General features: G+C 40.8%; 1 protein-coding gene across 1 annotated transcript in view; it reads left to right on the top strand.

Annotated features, from left to right (window-relative positions):
• Positions 1-22,854, top strand: part of ZBP1 (Z-DNA binding protein 1) — a 208,640-nt gene that overhangs the window by 154,488 nt on the left and 31,298 nt on the right. The window contains exons 5-6 of the mRNA XM_085619293.1: positions 2,644-2,832; positions 16,479-16,715. Of these exons, the coding sequence (XP_085475419.1) occupies positions 2,644-2,832; positions 16,479-16,715 (426 nt within the window). The remainder of the gene's footprint in view (positions 1-2,643; positions 2,833-16,478; positions 16,716-22,854) is intronic.

Below are 22,854 nucleotides of genomic sequence, written 5' to 3'. Positions count from 1 at the left end.
TGTGTGGGAACGCCCACCCTGCATACATTATACCTGACTTAGGTAAAATGTGCTGCAGGGCTTTACAACGTGAACCATCTCCCTAGATGCATCACGTTGTAAATGGGCCGCAACGTCGCTCATTGTTTACCCTGCCGCAGCGTCACAAAAAGTGACGCAACGGCGGTGCAAAAGTGACGCATGGGGCTTGTAAATCTGCCCCAGAGTATTCAGAACAAAACCATATAAGACAGATAATTCTATTTAGTACATGATGGGTTGATAAAGTGGAAGGAGTATAGGTAAAAATAGGCTATTGTTGAATTACGAGTATGGCAATTACATTAAAGCCTGTACTGACGTGTTTGATTAGCAGGTCTTTAGACAATAAAGAAATATAAATGGAGGCACCCAAAGGTGGGTTCCAAAGGTTCAGTGGCAAAGGTTGAATATGATCGCATTCTTATCAAGTCCTTCCAGAGGGATGGGTAGGTATTAATATATTTTCTTTAATCCAAAATATTTCTGTTTGCTGGCTAAAGGGCGAAGAAAGTAATCCATTTAAGAGGACTTTTTGGATGAGTAAAGTCTTCATTTCCGGTTTCGCCACCAAGGCAGGGCTTAGATCTGATTGACAATGGAATGGTGTTCCACAACCTGGGAGCATATCCTGAGAAGGCTTGTTTGAGTGTTCTTTTTTTTGGCAGGAGGGATCTTCAAGTATTGGTTATTGGAACTACATAGGAGTTATTGACCTTTTGGAGATAACCAGCTTCTCAGAGAACTAGATTGGGGTCTTTGTGCGAAGAGCTTTATGAATAATATACCAATAATGGACTGAAGCACACACACTTCAATATCTTTCTGATCCTTGATAAGAAAGTCCAATTAGGTTGTGGATGATGATGAATTCTATCTTTTAATTTTTGAATGAGTTCTGTACACGTACAATTCCAACAAGCAGCAGACGTACAATTCCAACAAGAAGCAGCCGACATGTGTTTAGTCCACATGGACTTTTTCAAGGCTGCAAAACTATATGTCCTAATTAATACATGGATAATTTACACCTATTTGTTAAACCCAACCGTGTGCCCATGTGCCATCAAAAAAGAAAAAGAACAGAAGGCTCCACTAGAGGGAAAAGTGTTGAGGCGCCATCACCAATCATGTCTGAGGATAAAAAAAGTCAAACAATACATGATGCTGACTGTGACGATCTGTCAAATGAAACCAAGTGTGTCCACCCATGGGATCGTATAAAACACCAATCCGAGTTTCCCACATCGTGACTTCATCAATTGTGCATTAAAAAGTATTATTGAAGAATGCATGCCAGGTTGAAGATACTTATAGCTTCAATTGGTAGCCAGTGCGTTGAAATCAAGATGGCAGTAATGTGATCGTGTTTCTTTGAGCCTAATACTAGTCTAGCAGCAGGATGGAGAGATTATGCATATGCATGATTGCATAATACTTTTAGTGAATTATAGAGTGATATATTTTTTTTTTTTTACAAATTTCCCCTTTCATATAATCCTTTTATGATGCACATTTCTTTATTCATAAATGGTCTGTGCTTGTTACTCAATAATGAAAGCAGATGTCAGAGGTACAGTTAAAAACCATCAGGAAGAATTATAATACTCGGAAGGAATCTTTCGTTTTCAAGACTTGTGCTGTCTCTTTGTTTTGAAGTGTAACTTCCCGATTGTTGTTTTATTTACAGGTTTTCATGCATGTAATGAGGGCACTTTGCATCCAAGTGAGAGTCAATTGATTTTGTGCTACATGCCAGACATCTTTAAGGAGAACCATGCATAGATTCACCCATCCTGAGCACCTCCATGAAATTTGCAGATTGATAAAAGTAGTCTCCATTTTGGGCTTTTTTTAGTATCTGACATACACTGTTACACCAATGTCAAGCGGTTGGTTGTAGAGATGCATTCCAACTGATGTCCAAGCCAAGAGAATATTCTAATGGAACATCAGGCAATACACAGATCTGGAGAATTTACATAGACCAAGTGGTGGTAGCGGAATTTGATAAAATTGATGTTGTGTATCATTAAAACATATTACATATCTAATGTAAAAACACTGGTCATTTACAGGCTATGGCTATATATATACACATTTACATTATGTAGTTTTATACCGAGTGAACATGGAAACTGTTGTTGGTTTTGAGCGAAAGGCGATAATTTTTGAAGTTTATTTGGACCTCCTGTAAATAGGGGTTACCCATGACGGCAGGTGGAAGGGCCAGAATCAGGAACCCACACATGCGGTTGTGGATATTGTAAAGAGGTGCTCATAGGCAGTTCTTGGGTTGCATATGTCATTTTAAAATATCAAAGAGGTAACTTGGGGATATGATGTTATTTTTTGTAAACAAAGGGTATGGAATCGCATAAGGCCCTATTTTTTGCAACTATCCAGCCTGGTGGTAATAATGAGAAGTGGTTGTGTGCTTATTGATATTTATAGTTCAGTGGGATAGATAAGGCCAGCATATCATCAAACTTTGGCCTTCTCTGGAGGTTTTTTCTTAGCTTTTCAGTTAGGCAATCATTATTACCCAATGACCATGCACAATTTTTCTGCATATGTCTTCATTTGCTGTGGCGGTATTTTCTGATCTGTGTGATTCTTTTTCAGCCCCCACCATAATCAACAATATATACATGCAGAACAATCCCACAAACTTCATCTGTCAGCAAGGGCCAAACAACACCATTAGTATTTTGGAGTCTCAACATACTCAGATCGGAAGCAACAATACCATGAATACTTCTACAAGCGATGTTGTGAACGAAAGATGCTTACCTTCACTGTTCGGTGTACATGGCAAGTATCGAGTATGAGCAAAGTTGTGGTCATTTGTTGATAAACAGAGCCTAATTAGGCAAGGACGACTGAGCACACATCCAAGACATCTATCAAGCATGTGACACCTTTACATGATGTTATTGGTAATTAACCCTTGTATAGCTCATATTCTTTCATTAATATTGCACGGTAGTGCCTTCCAGTAGTCCGGGGTGTCACTTTCTAAACATTTTCGATGTTGACCAGGGTATGATTTGGTGTTGTGGAGATTCTGTCAGTAGAGTAAGCATGCCAGATTTAATTAGTTTTAGGCTTCTTAGTGTGTAGGAATAGAGGTGGTGTGGTATTGCTTGGTGGGCTGTGCGTTAGTGAGTGCGAAGACACCTAATTGCATGACTGTGTTCTTATAAAGTGTTCTCTAGTGGACAACTGCAATGCTTAGGCAGCTTTGTAATGTTTAAATGGAGAAATGTAGAAAAATAGCAAACTACATTATTGCTCAATTTTAAACAGAGTAGAGATTCTCCTTTGTATTGGAAACAGATTGTAAAATCTTAGCACACCAACTTACAGCAAGACATCTTCACTACAATGATCATATTTTCATTTCACAATGTTCCCTGGGCAAATCACAAGGGTATTCTAACTGTGTTAATCGGTGGTAGAGGTCCATCCATGTGTATCGAGAGACTAGCTGATGAAAGGGAATTCACCAAGCCAATGTCAGAAAGACTTGATGAAGACTTTGTTGCATCAGCTGGGGATGACCTTTAGCATGGAAAACATCTTACAATCGTGTAGGTCGACCGACTTCCAAGTGCTGAGGCCGACACCACCAACAAAATACTTGCTTATGTTTCTCGCGAAAGATTTCACAGATGCCCAGTTAGCTGGAGTTACATGTGACAGGTTAGTTATTTGTACAGAGTTTGCTGTCACTGGTCTTGTGCTATATACTTTTCGGAGCTTAACTGCAGTTGCCTGCATCAGCTTTTATATCTTGTTGCAATACTGCATGAATAAAGTGTGTCCATTGTGGGAAGAGATATGCAGAAAGTTGAGAATGCTGAAGTTATCAGTCAGTCAAACAAGCTTTATTCGATTTAACATAAATCATAAAAGCACATCGTACAAGTATTCATCATAAGAACGTATTTAAAATACATATAAAAAGAGAAATATAAAAATACATCACAGTAGATAATAACAAAATAGCAGCACACCCATTTGTTCAATGCACCTTTAAAATCAGAAATTAAACAGACTAATGCAGAATACACAGACCCTCCCTTATCCATATGTCTTTCTTTTTGCAATCGCACCTCTGATAAAATGTAAAACTGCACAGCAAATGTTCATAGAGTCCAAAGAGAGGAGAAACCGTTAACCTTCTATATCAGAACAGGGCAGTAAAGACTTCAGCATTGGGAGTAAGTATTTAACTCTTGCCGACTTATAAAAAGGGCAAAAGAGAGTAAAGTTCAAAGTGCTTTGTTTTGTCAAGTTATCACATGGGCTACGATTATTAGACCAACTATATTGCTGTGAAAAAGTCACCAAAATGTGCACCAGGGACAGACGAAATCTAGTCAGATAAAATCTATGTTGAGGATAAGATCAGATAGGCAAGGTAAAACGCGGTTGATTAGTCACAACAGTTGAAGCTAAATCACTCACTAATTTCTGCTTAATCAGTACCTGCAGGTGAAGTAAATTAGCCCTAGTTACAAACAAGGTTATAATGACAGCTTTGGCTTGATGGGACATATTTGTACGATTATTAAAAAACTTCAATTAAACCCAATTGCTGGAACGTACACTTAAGGTAATGAAAACATGGGATAGATTCAGCATTGGTCAAAGAAAGTTGTCACCACAAGCATTTCAATAGGGGTTGTCATGGTTGTGTGGACAAACGTGCTAGATTAATATGCTTTCACCTTGAAATACTAGCTTCTTTAAAATCTCCTGTCTGGCCCTTCATGAATGGTTCGCGTAGTGTTCGGAGGATGCCGCAAAGATGGCACAGTAGGTAAAGGTGGAGGATATGGTTGGAGGCTAGCGCATGCACTTCACATGTACCCTTGTTGTACCACACAATTGCTGCAGTGATAGATCGAGGTTTTCACAGGTGATGCAAGAGCCATTTTTTTATTGCTCTGTGGAAAAAGAGATTATCTGTGAGTTTTTGATTCAGCCTAGGTGAGGTGAATGTGAGCTATCACTCGTGTAGTGTTTAGACAACTTATGAATGTAACTTAAGGATCCCACTGTTGGCATCATGCTCCTCCTTGGTCTGTAGGTTTGAATAGTTAGCTGAAGCAAAGGAGGAATGATGCCAATGATTGATCGATGTGTCTTGCGAAATGCTTTAAAGTGCATTTTTCTAGCCACTAGAAGCAGTGCAACTCATATAGGATGTGTGATGAGCCCCCAAGAATGGAACATTTTAGCCACGAAGTGAGAGAGTGTTATGACTCGGTGTTATTTGTTTGGCTGATCAATGGAGAACTAACAATGTCACCCACAGCCTATTAAACATAAGATGAGGCATGTTCTGCTGAATATCCAAAACAAATCATCGAAATTATTAAAGAAGATGTACAAGTAAGATGTTTAACCAATAGAATCTTCATTATGGTTATCACATATGGTAGCGCAACAGAAGAATAAGGAACCTAGAATATGCGTAGATTTATGCAGTCTCAATAAATCCATCTAGATAGATGGATATCCTCGACCCCGAATTGATGATATGATTACAACTTCGAGTGTTTCAAAGTTTTTCCCATAACTTGATCTTAGATGAGCGTATCATCAGGCTGTACTTGTAAAAGAATCATTTGATGGCTTTTGCTACACCAGATGGTGTTTTCCAGTGGCTTAGTATCCAGAGCAACTGATTTTCAAAGACTAATGAGTCAAGTGTTGTGTGGTTTGAATAGTGTTTTGGCTTTTCAGGACAATGTTTATATATTTCGGAAGCACAAAGAACAACATTTGGAATTACTGCAGGATGTGCTAGAAGCCTTTAAACAGAAAGGAATAAGACTTAAGAGAGACAAATGTGTTTTTGGATTAAACAGAGTAGAATATTTAGGCCATTCGAATACAGGATGTGGAATTAATTTCAGACCTGGGTTGTTAGAAGGTATGAAAAAGTACTGGCACAAGAGAGTCGCGACCAATTGTTGCCATTCACGGGGATGTATGGGTTTCACATGCAATCTGTTGAAAATGTTGCCACTATTGCTGAACGCATGTATAGTTTGTTGAAGAAGAAGGCACAATTTGTATGTGGCCATGAGCAAGAACAATCGTTTTCATCTATTAAGTATATGCTCATGCTAGCACCATTATTAAGTCCATATGTTTCTGGGAAAAAGCTAAGAATTACTTTTAATGCCAGCAGTGTAGGTTGGGAGCTGTAATGTCAGAAGGGATAGCAATGATCACACAATTGCTTTTCCACACAGCATGTTAAAGACTCATGAACTTTAGTATTTGGTCATTGAGAAACAAATGCTTGCCTGTACTAGGGTTGTCAATAAGTTTGAAGCTTATGTTTGGGGTTCAAAGTTTATATTACACACAGGCCACACTCCTTTGGTCTCCATTCTGAATGGTTATGTTAATCCTACAAAGACAACTGCTAGATTGCTACATCTTACTTCCAAACTATGAGAGCATCATCTTGAAGTTGAACATATATGAGGGGGAAAATAAGACATTTCCTTTTTCAATTACGTATTTCTGATGATTTTACACATACGAAAATGGAGAATGATGGAGACAGAGAATTTTTGGTTGCTAGGATATGTTGGTCTGGGAGAAAGCGTATAAGTGAGACAGAATGGAGAGATGAACTTACCAATGATTGAAAACTGATAAAGCAATGACATTTGTTGTTAAAAGTTGGCCACATGAGAATCCTTTTTCACCTGATAGTCAACCATTTTTTTAAAGGTTTGTTTATATTAATTTTTAATACGAGGATATAAAACAATGAGTCAGAGTGTCCTGTGCAGCCAGTTCACAAGTATTACATATACAGTTTCGCCTGCCTCTCCCCTTGCCCATCTCACCCTTTATTCCACTATTTACTCAGCTAATGCCTATATGCACTTATCCCCCCCATGCCTCTTGCTGTGGCCTATCAACTGGAACGTCCACTATTTTCAAAATAATTTCCCCCCAGGTAGCCAGATGCTCCATCACTCTTTCATCTTTGCTGCTTATATGCCAACGCCCACTCCTGCAGATCCAATCTCCAAGCAAGACCTTTGGCTCTTGGGGCACTTGCGAGCCAATGTCTGAGCCTCACTAAGACCTTCCCTAGTATCAAAACTCAGGCTGGTATTTTCAGTATGTTACCTCCCTGTGGGAGCAGCCCCAGCAAGCACGTTTTCACTGTCTTCGCCAGGATGATTCCAAATGTATGTGACAATGCGCCAACCACCTCTGTCTAGAAATCCACCAGTCGTCCACAGGAGCATCTCATGTATGCAAAGCCAATAGAAGACTGGTCACATCTGCCACATCTGGAAGGAAATTCAGAATATTTCTTAGAGAGCTTCTTGTGGGTTATGTGAGTCTGGTGCAGAAAGTTACACTGTATGAGTTTGAAGTGGGCATTGAGGGACACTAACCAGTCCTGCTTGCAAGCGCTTTGACATTCATCATCTGACAGTGCATCCCCACAGTCTGTCCTTAGCGTGCGCTGTTTCCTCCCTCTTATATGTGAGTAGGGATACATGTAGGTGTGTAATGAGTCATCCGAAACTTGCCAGGTCCCCCAATTGTTGCAGTACTGGGTGTACCTGGGTTCATTTGGTAACATGGTTTAGACTCTCCCGAGCATTGTGTGCCATTCTAGCATACTACAAGAACTGACCCGGAGTGATCCCAAACTCCTCTGGGGCCAGGTCAAAGGTAATAAATCACTTATTGAGGTAGATATCCCCTGCAAGTCCTGCAGCTGCCCTCCCGCCACCTCGCAAAGGACATGTTCCGTAAGAGAGCCGCAAACGGTCTTAGCGCCTAGAGGGGCAGATCCCTCGCATATGGAGCCCTGCACAGGACCACTGTCACCACTCTGTGCCACTCTCGACCCATCTGCTGCATCAAATATGGTAGGGAGTCAGGGACTGTATTTTTCCATCATAATGACCTCTGGCAGTTTATATGGGTCGTACGTTCCTGCTAGGTGGTCCCGAGGCCTCCATTCCATCAAGAGAGCTTGAGCGTGTCAAGCTTGACTCCTCTCCGAACCCCCGCTAAAGCCAATTCTCCAAGTAGTTTATCCAGCTGCACGAACATAGAGATCGGGCACACTGCGTTCTGCAATATGCAGAGGCATCGCAGCAGGTTTCTTTCTGAACTCCTGTCTGATAATAGGGTTCAAATTATATCAGGTTAAATGAGAGAGTTTCTTGAGAATGCAGGTAGCAAACATAAAATATGTAGTCTATATCATCCCTTAAGCAACAGTCATGTAGAAAGGATAAACAGGTTTGTGAGTTCTGGAATGATGAGCCTGGATCAAGTCAGATACAGTGGTTAGGAACTGGATGGGAGCTCTGTGTTGCTATTGCCTTTTTGCTCCTTTTTTATTTTACTAATAAAACATACAGTTCAAGTGAAGTGCCCTGGGCAAGTCTTCCTTCAGATGTTTGAGAGAGTTGGCAAAAGTACAAAGACTTATGGTGCCGTGCATTTATCTCTACCCAATGCGAGATTGCTCATGGTGACTCTTCCCTAGTAGTTAGACATCCAATGGATGCAAGCTCGCTGAAATTAGGAAGATCTACTTGTTGTGCCACTAAGCAGAATAAAGTCCCTGCTTTTGTCTAATAAATGCAGTTGATTTGAGCGAGGTATTCACAGAACCATTACAACAGATACATCCACCATGATGTGGTGGAGGTCACAATTTATTTTTTATTAAATTTATTTGGACAGGTGCAGCAGGGCACTTTACAGAAAAACGTTAGATACAACAGAACATCAGATAACAGACAAATAACATAACTATATTTAGTGTCAACTCTGTTAAGCTCATATGGGCGAACTATCGAAGGTCAGTTTTGAACAGGTGAGTTTTGAGATTTTTGTGGAATATCAAAAGGGGTTTTCTCATGTCTTTGGGAATTTGGTTCCACAGTTTAGGTGCACAGAATGAAAAGTTCTGTTTGGCAGTTTTCTTTTCAATGATGAGGGGATTTTTAAGGTTAGCCTTACTTTCTCTCTTGATATACTTTGGCCCCCAGAGGTGCATAGTTTTTCTTCGCAGGTACCCTAACAGTCCTCAGAGTTTAGCTGCTTTTTTGCATTCTGAGTGTGACTTTAAAAGGTGCACAGATGTTATGCAGCGGAGTTTACCAGCTCTACACATTAATACACACAACACTCATTTGGGCCCATATACATTCATACAGTCAATGAGCTAGTAAATATATACTGGTCATCAATTTTGTTTTACCCTAGGAAACCTTTACACCAGTATTCTTACCATTCCTGTCTCCTGAGTAAATGTGCCTCCGAAAGATCTAGTAGTAGATTAGAATAGGGAGGAAATAATATAATTCATTTATCTTTATTCAAAGAACCACAGACTCAGAAGGAGTTTTAAAAGTTTATCTGAATTAATAATTTTGTGAGTCAAATCTGAATAACAGATATACCAGAATTCTCCATCAGGAAAAATAGTACAGTTAGCTTATAATCAGTTTGCATTAATTAGTACCTGAGGAGAGAAAGAATTTAGAGCAAGTACGGAGCATTTGTTATGTTATGTTATGTTATATGACTTTTGTATAGCGCAAATCACCTCAGGTCTCTAAGCGATTCTAGAGAAAAAGTGAGCCAGTCACTGGTGCAGATGTAGAATAGCAGCGGCGGAGGCAGATGATTACGTGGTGGTAGACGCTTCTTTAAAAAGGAAGGTTTTTAAATGCTTCCTAAAAGTGAGGAGATCCGGTTCCCTGCGTAGGTGTTCCGGCAGATCATTCCAGATCTGCGGGAGAAGAACAGAGAACGCTCTGCCCCCCTTTGATTTAGAGATATACCTAGGGGGAGCTAACCTGCATGCCTCAGAAGATCGTAGAGTCCGGCGGGGAACGTATTTCTTCAGGCGATCTTTTATATACTTAGTTGCCTGGCCGTAGATTGCTTTGTGGGCAATGCATAGACCCTTGAACTGCGCTCTCTGTTTGATAGGAAGCCAGTGTAACTTGTGTAGCAGGGGGGTGGCATTTGTCTTTCTAGGAAGTCCAAAAATAAGCCTGGCCGCATCGTTCTGAACCACCTGCAGTCTCCCAATGAGCTTTTGAGGGAGGCCGATGTAAAGGGCATTCCCCCGTAATCCAACCTAGAGATGAGAGTGGCGGATACAATTGATTGTAGTGACGATGTTGACAGGAGAGAGGCAAGTTTCCGCAGTTGCCTGAGTAGGCCAATGCAGGTTTCTACAACCGTGGTGACCTGGCAAGACATGGATAGGTCAGAGTCAATTTAACCCTACAACTATATTTACCTAGAATGGTGCGAGGACCTCGACATCAGAGTGTCAAGGATTCAGGACCAGTTCAGGACTGGGAAGGTGACCTCTTCTAGTGTAACGCCAGCGTTACACCCCTCTCTGGTGCTACTCGCCGGACCCCTTCCTAGATGTGCCTCCTCGGTTGTTCCGCAAATTTCCCTAGTGTAAGATTCTTCAGTCAGAACGCAGCAAAATCAGGCATCTCAGCATAGCATCGGCATCTCAGCATCAAGTGTGTCTAAGTATCTAGAACTTACCTCTGTTATACCAATTCAAATGTATGATTCACCCCCAAATGTTTCAATTCCATGTTCACCCGCAATTTTGATTGGGCCAGGCAGTGGGGTGAGGCCATCACACCATACTAAGTGCAATATTTTTCTTTAGTCTATTGTCTAATTCTCCGCCCCTGAATTTTAATACTCACAAGCTTTATTCCCACAAGCATTTCATATGTGGATCGATGTCTGTAATACAATGTTGCGTCTTCTTCCTCTCGTAGGGTCAAGAGTTGTTGCTGGGCTTAGGGTTTGGCAGCCATTCAATGAGTTCATTGGTTTCAGGACAAGAAGATGTCGCGCAGGTGTAGTTGCCACAAGGAAACAAAGACGTTGTCACCCTCCAAGGCTTAAATATGAACAATTAATAAAGTTAGAGAAGAACATGTTAGAATACAGAATTAAATGAATTCACTGTATACCACTTACTTCTCCTCTAACTCCATTTACTTAATACATCTTTTGCATTAATAGCTTAGTAAAACTTGCATAGGTTAGTTTCAGCACAGCATGTGCGTTAGTGCGTTACTTTAAAGCAGCCATATTAAAAGCTATTGCGCAGCTGCAAAGATTTCCCCCAAGCGACAGAAGACGTCATACTACGTAGCTGTAGTAGACGCATGCGCAGAAGAGTTCCCGTGTTTTTAGCGGCCATTTTAGGACACTCAGGTTATTGATTAGTGAAGCACATAGAAAAGCTTCCCCTAGATTCAATATACAATATGTGGTGCAGAATTAGTTTTTAAGAACAGGTTGATTACAATGTTAAAGGTTATTCGAGAGGTTTGCCTACAAGCAAGTTTCTTCTTATACGAAACCTTGCTCCATCAGATGTCTTCAGGTCGTCTTGGGTGATCGAAGCTTTGATTTTCTTCAGCAGGTGAAATGAATAGCTTGTTGCCTTCAGGAGATTTATGATATTATCATTCAAGTTTAAGAAGATGTCAACTGAAAACCCAAGGAATTTATCTGTGGATGCTGGTTAGGGGCGATCCCTAAGAGGATAATTATTTATCATTTTTGATTGGTGGTTAAGGATGTTTGGAATGGGGGAGAATGAATTTGGTCTTTGGTCTTGTTTGAATTAAGTGTCACAGAGGAGACAGATGTCCACTTAATCTTTAGAAGGAAGGTTTTCATGATGCTTATTTCCAGTGGGTTGGAAACTGTGAAATATTGCTGCACATCATTACAATATTGGTGATGTGTAATGTTCTCATCTTGTATTATTACTGCCAAGGGTATCAGGTAAAGATTAAATAAGTGTTGGGATAGTGATGATCCTCGTGGCACCCCTCAGTATAAAGTATAACATAACAATTTGAATGAGTTTAGTTTAATGGAATGTCTTCTCCTTGACATAAAGGACTGGAACCAACTAAGTACTGAGCCTTCTCTGCCCATTCTGGTTGAAAGAATTGTTCAGCAGTGTTGTGTGGCTTGCAGTATCAAATGCTGCTGATAGATCAAGTAACACTAGTATTTAAGCATCACTGTATTTTAAGATTTTGAGGCTGTTACCTAACATCTGGAGAGTGACTGAATTAAATCCTGAATTTAAATGCTTTAAATCCTGATTAAGTTTTGTTAAGGAGGTTGTTATTGGATATGTGCTCAGTAATTTGGAGGATGACTGCAGTTTTCAGTGATTTATACCAATGAAACATAATACAGTCACTAGTCATAAGTTTTTATCATTCTTCTGGATTTTACTAAAAAAAAGTTCCTCTATCTTATAAGCCTTACCTTTGGAACTTGGATTTCTTTGCTTTTGGATTTGGTTGGAGAGGAAAATATTGGTTTGAAAGATGAGTCTTGATCAGTTGATATTCTCCTTTCATCTTGAGAATTGAGACCCGAATTAAAGTTTGGTAGACAGGGTGCAGTACTCTCTTCACCACAATGATGCTCCACCCACTCTATTTAGAATTGGGTTTCTGCTGGCGGTGCCCCTGCAGGTGCGCCTGCGAAAACCTCACATCGAGTGCCCAACGGACACAGGGCCATTGGTGTAAGTACATCAGACCATTGACCCTATTTAGAGCTGAAGGTCTGATGTATTTTGTTTTCTTTTTGGCAACACCAGTAAAAGCCTAGCAGTCCTGATGAGAACCTAAAGAAAGAAATTATTCCCCACACTCGGCCCCATCAGGGACATTCATTTTTTGTTGTACAGATACTAGCTCCCACTTTGAATCATGGCAGCCGCTCATCAGATAAATAATGCTTTCAGAGGAACTGTTGAGGGGCAAAGGATGTTGAGCTTGAAGGGAGGGATCAGTGTGAGTGAATCCATATGAGATTGTTCCAATGGATCTTTTGCAGGGATTCTGCACATATACAGAACTATGCACAGAAAAATGCGACCTCAGTGAATAGGGGTGTACCAACCTACCACATTACTACCCAAAATCCCAAACCGACTAGCTGTAGTGTCTCATTCTTTCTCCGACTAACAGCGAAGCTACCAATGATTAGACAACCCAGAACATGTCATTCTCTCTTGGGAATCACGGGTGCCAGACACTCTTTTGCGCACTCACTCATACTTGTCCACAATGAAAGTAATCAGAGACGCAGTATAGTTTAAAATGTTTATTTTAACTAACATGCTCTATGGTACAGTACATGTGCCATTACTAGCCGCAAAATGCATAAACACAATATAGTCAGCATTGTCACAATTCCATAGAATATAAACGGGGATATCATTTTATAAAGACAGTGGAATAGGGCTACAATACCTTACCACCCTCCCCGTGGTAAGAAATAGTTTATTATAAAAAAGAAGACCTCTGGGCTTTGTCAGCAGACCCCATACCTCAAGGCCAAGATGAAAGGTTTGCATCTCAGGACAAGCACAGCTCTTCTCTCTGGAAAGGTGTCTCTCCAAGTACGTGAACAACACGCTTAGCTTGCAATATTAAAGCATACGAGTTCCAGTAGTGCAGCTGTGTGTGTCATGTTATGTCTAGGTGCAAGGGATTGACCAGAACAGAATAACAAGTGGCATTATTGATCGACCTTGTACATCGTGTGCAGACTAAACTTTAGCGCTCAGCAGAGAACATGAAAAGCAGACAATTCTCATGTGAAAAGGGCACAAATAAAGTCTTGCAAAAATAACGAATGTGGCGTCGTGCGCAAAAGCAGCCTCATGGCAGCGAAGCTCATGCTAACTTAGCAGATGTTGACAATGGACCCACGATCTATACTACAGATCTAGGGTGCCATGGTTAGGTTCGGAGGTGTCTGTGTGGAGTGTTTGAGTATGGGAATCGCAGATGCATGATCTTTATGGAATCACATAGTGAAAGGCATAGGAGTTAGGGGTTAAAGCGTTTGAAGAGACCGAGCTGGTGTGGACATGGAAACGCTTGGCTGAGAGAGTTGGAAGGAGGCCCCAAGAGAGAGGATTTATAGTAGGATGCTTACTGAAGGAGTGGAAACCATTATAGGAGAACAGAATCTTAGTTAAGTTGCTGTTAGAGGGAGGATGTTTGTGGAGGAGCGTCTAAAAAATTAATTGTATTGGACCAGCAGTGCTGGTCTAGACAGGGTGGAATCATCAAATGCTGTAAAGTGGCATGGGAACCTTAAGGAGAGGTAGAGAGAAGGTGGTCATCAGAAGGGGTCCATAAACGGAATAACACATATACTCAGTCCGTTGTTGAATAGGGATATCTATTGAACCAAATGTTGAACTAGTTGCTGATGCAAAGTTGAGACCGGTATTGAAGACCAAAGTGGAAGACATTGTGGAGGCTTTTACTTCCTGGGAGCAAGGACGATGTGTAACCAGAAGTGCAGAGGGAGGTATTGGTTATACATGTCTACATACCTTGTAGTACATGTCTGGATGTTTAGAGCTGAAGCGTAAGTTTATTTCTGGTCACCTGTTGTGTTGGCATTCCCTCAAGTAACATATGAGGATTGGACGGCAGACTCAGGTACTAATCCCAGTGAAATGGAATTGCTGCATACGAAGGTTGAAAGTCTATCTTGTAAGGCTACTGCGACTCCTTTGTTTCAGAAAGATCTTAGACAGGGATGAGGACTTCGTCGAGTGGTGGTCTAGTCATTGAAGACCCATGACCCATCCGCACTAGGCGTAAGTGAGGCAGGCTGACACAGATTAGCTCTATGTGGTCTTCCTTTAGGTGGATGAAGCTCCTGCCCCTCCATGGGCAAGTTAAGAGGATGTGCCATCAGCTTGGCGATCGTGGTCTAGCTCTTGGAGGTGGGCAGAACTGTTGTGTTGGTTTTTTAATGTAAAAGCTTACATTCCATCATCAGGTCTGTATTTTAAAGCCTTGATAGAAGCTTTTCAAGCTGTCTCTTCTTCTCTGCTTATTTGGAAAGGACTGGTTGCTTGAGTATTTCAGTATCGCAATGTGAACAATGTCGAGAAGAAGATTGCTCCAAATTCAATAAGCGTAGTTCTCCAGGACTGGGCTTAGACATTAAGGCATTTAGTAGTAGGTGCCAGCAACTGAATTGAAATTCTTCCTATCCTTGGATGTTTATTCAGATAATTTGAACAAGTGAGACTTGTGGTTCTTCTTGATTTAATCCAGAAGTGTAGCTCTGTCTTTAATAGTAACTTGATCTGGAGATGGTCTCCATTGAGATGTCCCGGAGAGACAAGGAAAAGCGCTAAACTTAATTTTCGGGTTACTCAATAAAAGACCCTGAAGCAATGATGCTTGCGGGAGCCAGTGATCCTAGCAGCTGGATGTAGAAAGATTGATGGTAGCAATAGTATTACAAGGTATTTGATGGACTGAGTCCAGAAAAAAGAGGTTGGTGTTTGGGAATGCTGATGAAGATAGCGCCTGCGTGTAGGATATAACAGCAGCAGATAACATCAGAAGGTATCAGATGGATAGAATCTTCTAGGAGGATAAAAGAAAATTCATGAAATTCTGAAAAAGTCGACCTGGATGGGCGAGGAACTGAATAGTATTGCTCCTGGAAGGCTACCATTTTTTCCAGTATATCACATGCAGTAATCACATGACAATGCTATCATGGTTCTTGTTCAGGCTATAAAAAACAGTAGTTATAAAAAAACTAAACACTTTCATCAGAGAAAGGTGATCACATGCTTGATTCATCAATTCTTTATTTAACCTGGACTTGGATGCTAATCAGTGCCAACTTATTATGCCTCACGGTGCCACACTGTTCATGCCACATAAATTGCAGGATATGCTCAAGGCAGTGCTGTATAGCACTCCTTACACAGTAATCAGTTATAGCAATAAATACATCTCACATTTTGTGCATGGGTACCATACCTGGAGCAGTGTTCCAGGCAACTAAGTAACAAGCTCTCATGGCAGCTTAGTAGTATTCAATGGTTTTTGAACAGTTGTCAAGGAACTATAAAGAACACCCCCTGTGATGACACAGATCAAGGGTATATACATGTAAACAAATCCAAGTACTGTCATATTTAGATAATATAAAGGTGCCATATGCTGGCAAATTAATCTTCTGCTGTTAATGTGTACCTGCCTCCTTCATCTAGGGATCTGCAATCCAAGGTGGAATAGAATATCCCCAAACTTTTCTGATTTTCCGAATGACCAAGAATTATATAATTAACCTCCACTGAATCTAAATATATGCACATTTCTGTCACACATACTCATTTTGTATTGGTTAAAAAAATGAGGGCATTTTTCCTATTTATATCAACCCCTATTGTTAGGGAAACTAGCCCAAACATTGGGCTATGTTGATAGATGCTCACATGTTTCTATTTTCTTTCTGTTCTGCTTAGAAGAGTTTGATGTGACAAAATGCAAGAACTGATGAACATTGCTTTCATTATTGATCAGGAGATGCTTCTCACAATGCCCCTGAGTATCAGTCTTCATCAGTAGACGCGGAGGAGGCCGTGCCAGAGAAGGTGACCTCCCGCACTCCATCGCAGGAAGTGAATATTACCCAATCACAGCTTCAGAATTCCATGATTGGCAATAGCAATATAATGGTAGTCAACTATAATATTGACGGTCCAAGGAGAAAAGAGAACAGCATGGAAAGTGATGAGAATTTGACAAGGAATAATTCAGGTAAGAAACCGTTTGACAAGTTGCATGTTTTCATGAACATTAGTGTGAAATCTTAGAGGAGAAACTTCAGCAGATTTGTGTTTCTGAGTACCTTGTCACCAAAGACTCTTTCAGCAAAATCTTCAGTGTTTATGGTGGTTTTGCTCCACATGTCCACCCACATTGTGGCATATTATCCAGTAGGAATATAAAGGCCAAATTACAGTAGAAATGCAAATGTGTGTGCAAGTTGTTCCTCCAGTTACTTGCTTTAGCATGGAATACACTAATCAGCTGGTGTGCAATTTGCCCTTGATTCTAGTATTACACATAGAAGTAGGGAATTCCAAGTAGTAAGTAGCATGTTATTTCCAAAGAATGAAAATTGCACATGCTGACTATTTGCTCCCACAAACTGTGGCAGATTTTGTCCTGAAACGCTATATATGTTCCCGTTAAAGGGATTGTTGATTCCCAATTATCAAGACCGAGTTGAGAGTGAGACACCCTTCACTATTTCCCATTCATTCGATAAATGGCCTGGTGTTGTTTCGCTTTTTCTCTTGAATACATAGACAGTCTACATGCAGGGTATGGAATTAAAAATTAAGTAAACTTACCTACCCCATGCATCCAACATTTTATCTAATCCAAACACTAGTGAGCTACCTGGTTCCTTCAATAAAATTGCCCGTTTACAATTTTCCACTGTTCACTATTCAAGTCTAAGAAAGTACGCTAATGCTCTTTCTTCAGCGTAGTGGAAAGTAGCAAATCCCTGTGTGTCTAACTTGGGTGCATCGTAATGCCAATCGGTCTCCCGACAAGGAGGTACGCAGTGTAGTTCAGATATAGTACTGGGGCCAAAGAACAAGCGTACATCACCATTGTTATCATTAAAGGAGACAGTTGCATCCCTCTCCCCTCATAGCTATGTGGTGCAGTAGTATCTGCATATAAAGGTGCTATTAAAATATAAATTGGCCCATTGCAAACCTGGTCAAATCTGCAACAGGCTCTGTTTTGCTGAATCAAAGGTTTGTCCATGGTCGACGAAAGGTATGGCGGAAGGCTGTCCCACAACCTGACATAGTTCTAGATCAGCATCCTCAGTGCCAGAGGTCAATGCTAGAGAACCTTTCATAATCCAGCCCAGTTAAAATCAGTAATCTCATGTGTTTCTGCCCATTCCTCAACATTGCTATTAGGTTCCTACAGTACAGTTTGATGGGGGGCATCTAATAATGTGTTTAGTCTACAGGACCCTTGGTCATCTTTCCGAAAGAATGGTAGGCCATAAGGGCAATGCACATTTCCAGGTATCATTACCTTGATTTGCTTTGCAAAATTTAACACAGAACGTACTGAAAGGAATTCAGATTAAGAACCCTCCATCAAAAATACCATGTAAAGATGATCCGGCCATCTACTTTGCAGCAGTTTGTAGGATTCAGTATTAGTGCTTGTGGGGATCCTTGATCCAGCTATTAGTTCATCCTTACTTTTCACTACATCAAACATACATTTCAGTCTTGCATGTATTAATGATCCACCCCTCAACACTCCATGGAACTGTCTGTCTATTGTGCACATTTGAATCAGTGCATACCCCTTCCAAAACTCCACTGCGAGGACCCCAAAGGATTCAATAACAGCACTTGGGATGGCGTAAGGTTTGGGATAGCGTAAGGTGGGTTCTGTTATTGTTTTAGTGTTTTAAATGTTTCTGGTGCACCTTCAACCACCATCAAGGCAGCTATTTGATTTCAACTGATATCTTTTTTTAAGTACAAATTCTCTCACTGGACATCCTCAGATGTAACTCTGCAACCTGCTGCTTATTCCATGATGCCTCCCCTGCGAATGTAGACTTTAGGGCATAAAACCTGTGATTGTGTTCCGCCTGCGCTAATATTCTGAATAATTAATTTGACCAGGACACTAATAGACCTGCCAGTTGTAGTCAATTACAGAAGCAGTGCTTCATTTCATAAGTCTGGACTTGCCGCACCTCTTCCCATAAGCCCAATTTTCAAGTCTTTCAACGTGGTTTGTACCAGAATTTTTTTAAATATTTTTTTTATAATTACAAGATTGTTGAGGGCTTCATTACTGTCAGGATTCTGATTATTTTCTGGGCTTTAAAAGTCGGCTTCTTGTTTTTCTAGCTACATTAATTTGATCAAGATCAATGTCTTTGATTGTTACACTAATGGCAACTTCCCTTGTCCGCAGCCCATATATCACATTTACATGCTGTAAGTAAAGCCCTCACTTTAAACTTCCTTCTTGGCACAATTGCCTTTTCAGGGTTATGGACATTATTAAAATTTTGTGCCACAAATAATTAGTGTGCCAAGACGCTTGATAAAATGGCCGTATTTCAATACACACTTGAAAAATATTATATCGAAGACTGCTTTTAAGCTGTGCATATTTGATCCTATGTACATATGAGAATTGGTACATTTATTTTAATAATGATTTAGAAAACAGGGACAGTGGGCCTTTAGAGAATTGGAAACGTAGGATAATGTAGAGATAGCTAATGGAGACCGCATAATAGACCTCTGGAAACAGGAAAGAAAAATGGAAATAGTTGAGGAAAATGGGGAGGAAATTGTAAAGGAAACTCGAAGAGAGAAAAAGATCCAAAATAGAAGGAGAATTATGGAAGTGTTAAATAGTATTGCTTTGTGTGTCACATTACATGCTTGGTCATTTAATGTTATCTAGACAAGTCTCCTTTAATGGTGACTTTAGACTTAACACATGCTTAAAATCAATATTATGTATCAACTGGCTATTTTCTGAAACAGACACAAACATATCTTAGCAAATCATGGAATAATTAATTTTTTAACAGCATTAGATTTTTAGATACATGAATTATAGATCAGAAAACATCCCACCCACAACGCTGTGGGCCTTTTATTTTTTTTAGAGTTTGGCAGATGGAATACTCCGTCACAGATGTGGAGATGTGCCTCCGCTGTATTTCAGTTGCATTAGAGCCTGTGGCACTTTTAAGGCAAACAGGATATCTGCCATATTTGAAGGACTATTCTGTCCACTTTACTCGAAATATGGGCCTATAAGGCAACCTTCAAAAATAAAAAAGACTAGAAGGGAAAACTATTGTCAAAGTAATGTTGATTTCCGAATTTACATAAATAATCTATAATCTGGGGGTACAACGTGTTCTTGTGTAAATAAACCTTAATCAAGAACTCTGGCCCTTATTGATGACATTGTGCATGTGTAGTGAGTGCTCAGCCACATACTGTGGTTTCCTTCTGCACATTCCTTCAAGTACAGTTCTTTACACCCAAGAGATAGATGTCATAGCTGACAGTCAGAGGCTGACTGGCTAGCCTCTGGTGGCCTTGTGTGATGCGTCTGGCAGCTCAGCGGGATGTCCGTTAAGCAAACATATACACTGTGAAGAATGGCCTGTAAATGGTTAGTGTTTGCTCCCAGCATGTCTGAAAAGGAGATAAAAGGTGTGCTTCCCAACACAACTTTTAAAACATGTTTTTACATTAAGAGAAGCTAATAAGGCTGGATGTGAACTCCTACGCTGAAGTGATCGTAAAGAATCAGGGACCAACCCCAAAGCCTTTAGTGCAGTCGAACAATTCAGCATTAGTGAGTGAGCTAATGGTCAGTCTGCTCCTACTGGCAGATGCCTTGCTCTGTTTTAGGCAGTAGTTAAGGAATACAGATGTGCAAACTTTGGGGCATATTCTCAAGCCCCTATCGCCATGGCAATGTCACTTTTTCGTCACTTTTTCTGACGTTCCCGTAGCGATAGGGTCAGCGCCTTATTCTCAAGGCAGCGTTAACCCACTTCACCCACTTAACGTGGCTTTAAGCCACATCAAGTGGCTTAACGCTGCCTTGAGAATAAGGCCCTTTTCACGAAAAATCCTGGTGTTAAGTTGGGGAAACGAGGAGAAATGCTTCATTTCTTCTCGTTTTTAGGTCTCGTTGAGCCAGCGCATACGCTGCTCTGCGAGAAATTTAGTGTGTGGGTTTCGAAAGTGCTGCCACAGGCTTTTGGTGGCCTAGTGCTTGCGTTCACGCGAGCGTGCATGGGCACAGCCGCCATCGGTCTTTGATCGCGATCACTTTCACTTTCGCGGGCCGCGCTGCCATGTCACTTTCACGGCCGCGCGGCCAATGCTTGTTTAGAGTCAGGAGTTGGATTGGTTAAGGATAGCGAAGTCGGAGTATTCGACTTCCTACTTTAAAACCAAGGAAGTGGAGCGGAGTTTTCTGCAGATAACACACACCGTGGTCATAAGCCGGACCTTATTTTGCTGTACATAACATTCTAGTAGTTTGCCTATCAAATGTTGCCCCCATCTGCAGGCCTGCGTAGGGCCAGATATCCAGCGCCCCTGGCTGCTTAAGGGAGCCTTGCTTGTGTCTCCAGGCTTAATTGAATGAAGCGTTTCGCTTCTAGCCGACCCTAGCTTGCGCTGACTGTCGATGTTTCATTCCTGATGTGCCTCCTTTCTATATCTTGCGGATTAATCGCATTGAGTTCTGATTTTTAAGCCAACAGGACTAAACACACTGGGACTTGCAGATTCATACCTGCGCTACGTGGATTGTGAAACTACATGTCCCAGCATGCCGAGTGCTGTAGACTGGAAAGAAGACTGACAAAGAGCCACTCTCTGGCATTGGCCAGTTAATAGCTATGAGAATTATGCAAATATTTTTTTCAACTCTCATGAAAATGTGCTCAGTCGGTACATGAGTTTTAGACTGCGCAATACAAGTCATTTTGAATTTTCCTTTTTTCAATTCTTAAATAAGCGACGTCTGTGTTGTCACTTTTACTACCTTGATAAGAATGTACGGAGATACAGAATGGTAGGTGGTGCAGTAGGGAGGAATCTGGTTAAGAGTTAAGGCAGTTGAATAGACAGGCCACTTGAGTGACTGGCCTGCTCAGGATTTCCAACTAGTACCAAGTCTTTAGGAGACTTTTCATTCCTAGGCTTACATCTTGCAAACCAGGACTAAAACTTTCAGAGTGCATTAGGTTGGCAAATGAATGCCAGGGCCCGCAAACTAGGTGTGCAGTTGGCAAGCATGTAGGTGGAAATCTGATATATTCTTCTTTTCAGTCTCTTTGTGTCAAGTCAAAAGTGACGGAACACTTTGAAACATCTACATCATTATGTAGTAGTTTAAGAATATGCCTTTACCCTTTGTATCATAATACCGGATATAGATTTTGGAAATAGCAGTATGTACGTACTAGACTCATTGCTATGTACATGGGTTTAAGAGTCACGGGGCATACAGGGATCACCTACGTGTCACAAAGAGATTAAAATATTACTGTAAAATACAAATAATTTATTCTGGAGAAAATATGAAATCTGAAAAAATGCAAATGCTTAATTATTGTACACTAAATTGTGCACCAACATTATTGGTAATTAATTACATGCATGGTCACTAAACCAACAAAAGGGTCAGTGCATAGAGTGCTCCGTAGATGCCATTGCAGGGCTTTCCCTGAGTGATAACCGCAAATACTACTATAGCAGCAGTACATGTGCATAGCTCCAAGAGATGCGCCATTCGGCTACCACTGTACAGATACTTTATGTATTTTTGCCGCCCCTCTTTGTGGATGCAAACCCACTCTTGCTTATGTGTCTGCGCCCAAGCAGTCTATGGATGGTCATATAGATGATTATGGAAGGGTAATGCCTTATGGTATAGAACTGGGCAAACTGCAGTACCCATTGACCGCTTCAATCCATTGCACCTCCCAGCCCACCTGTTGGGATTATTGATGCACACCTATAGGAGATGCTTAGAGCACAACACTCTAGTGCTGAATTTGTAAGCTTTTAAGTACAGGGCCAAAAGTGTTTCCTAGCAGACCTGCCACGATTGGTGCAGAATTCTGGGGTTGCTGAATACCCAAGACTTCTTAGTCTTGGTTCCATCTCATGCCTCTTCTTCCAGTCCTTTTATCATACTCCTACTACTTTTTTTTAGTCCATGCTTTCTTCCTCTATTACTGTTTTTCTATATTTTGTTTCCCCTTCCTTCTTCAGGCGTGTGGAATTTTATAATACATCTAACTGCCCTTGGGCCGCAATTTGTCAGAGAACTACAGACCCTGTAA

Source organism: Triturus cristatus, chromosome 7 (assembly GCF_964204655.1).
Source record: "Triturus cristatus chromosome 7, aTriCri1.1, whole genome shotgun sequence".
NCBI classification, from domain to species: domain Eukaryota; kingdom Metazoa; phylum Chordata; class Amphibia; order Caudata; family Salamandridae; genus Triturus; species Triturus cristatus.
This window is presented reverse-complemented; position numbering and strand designations above follow the sequence as displayed.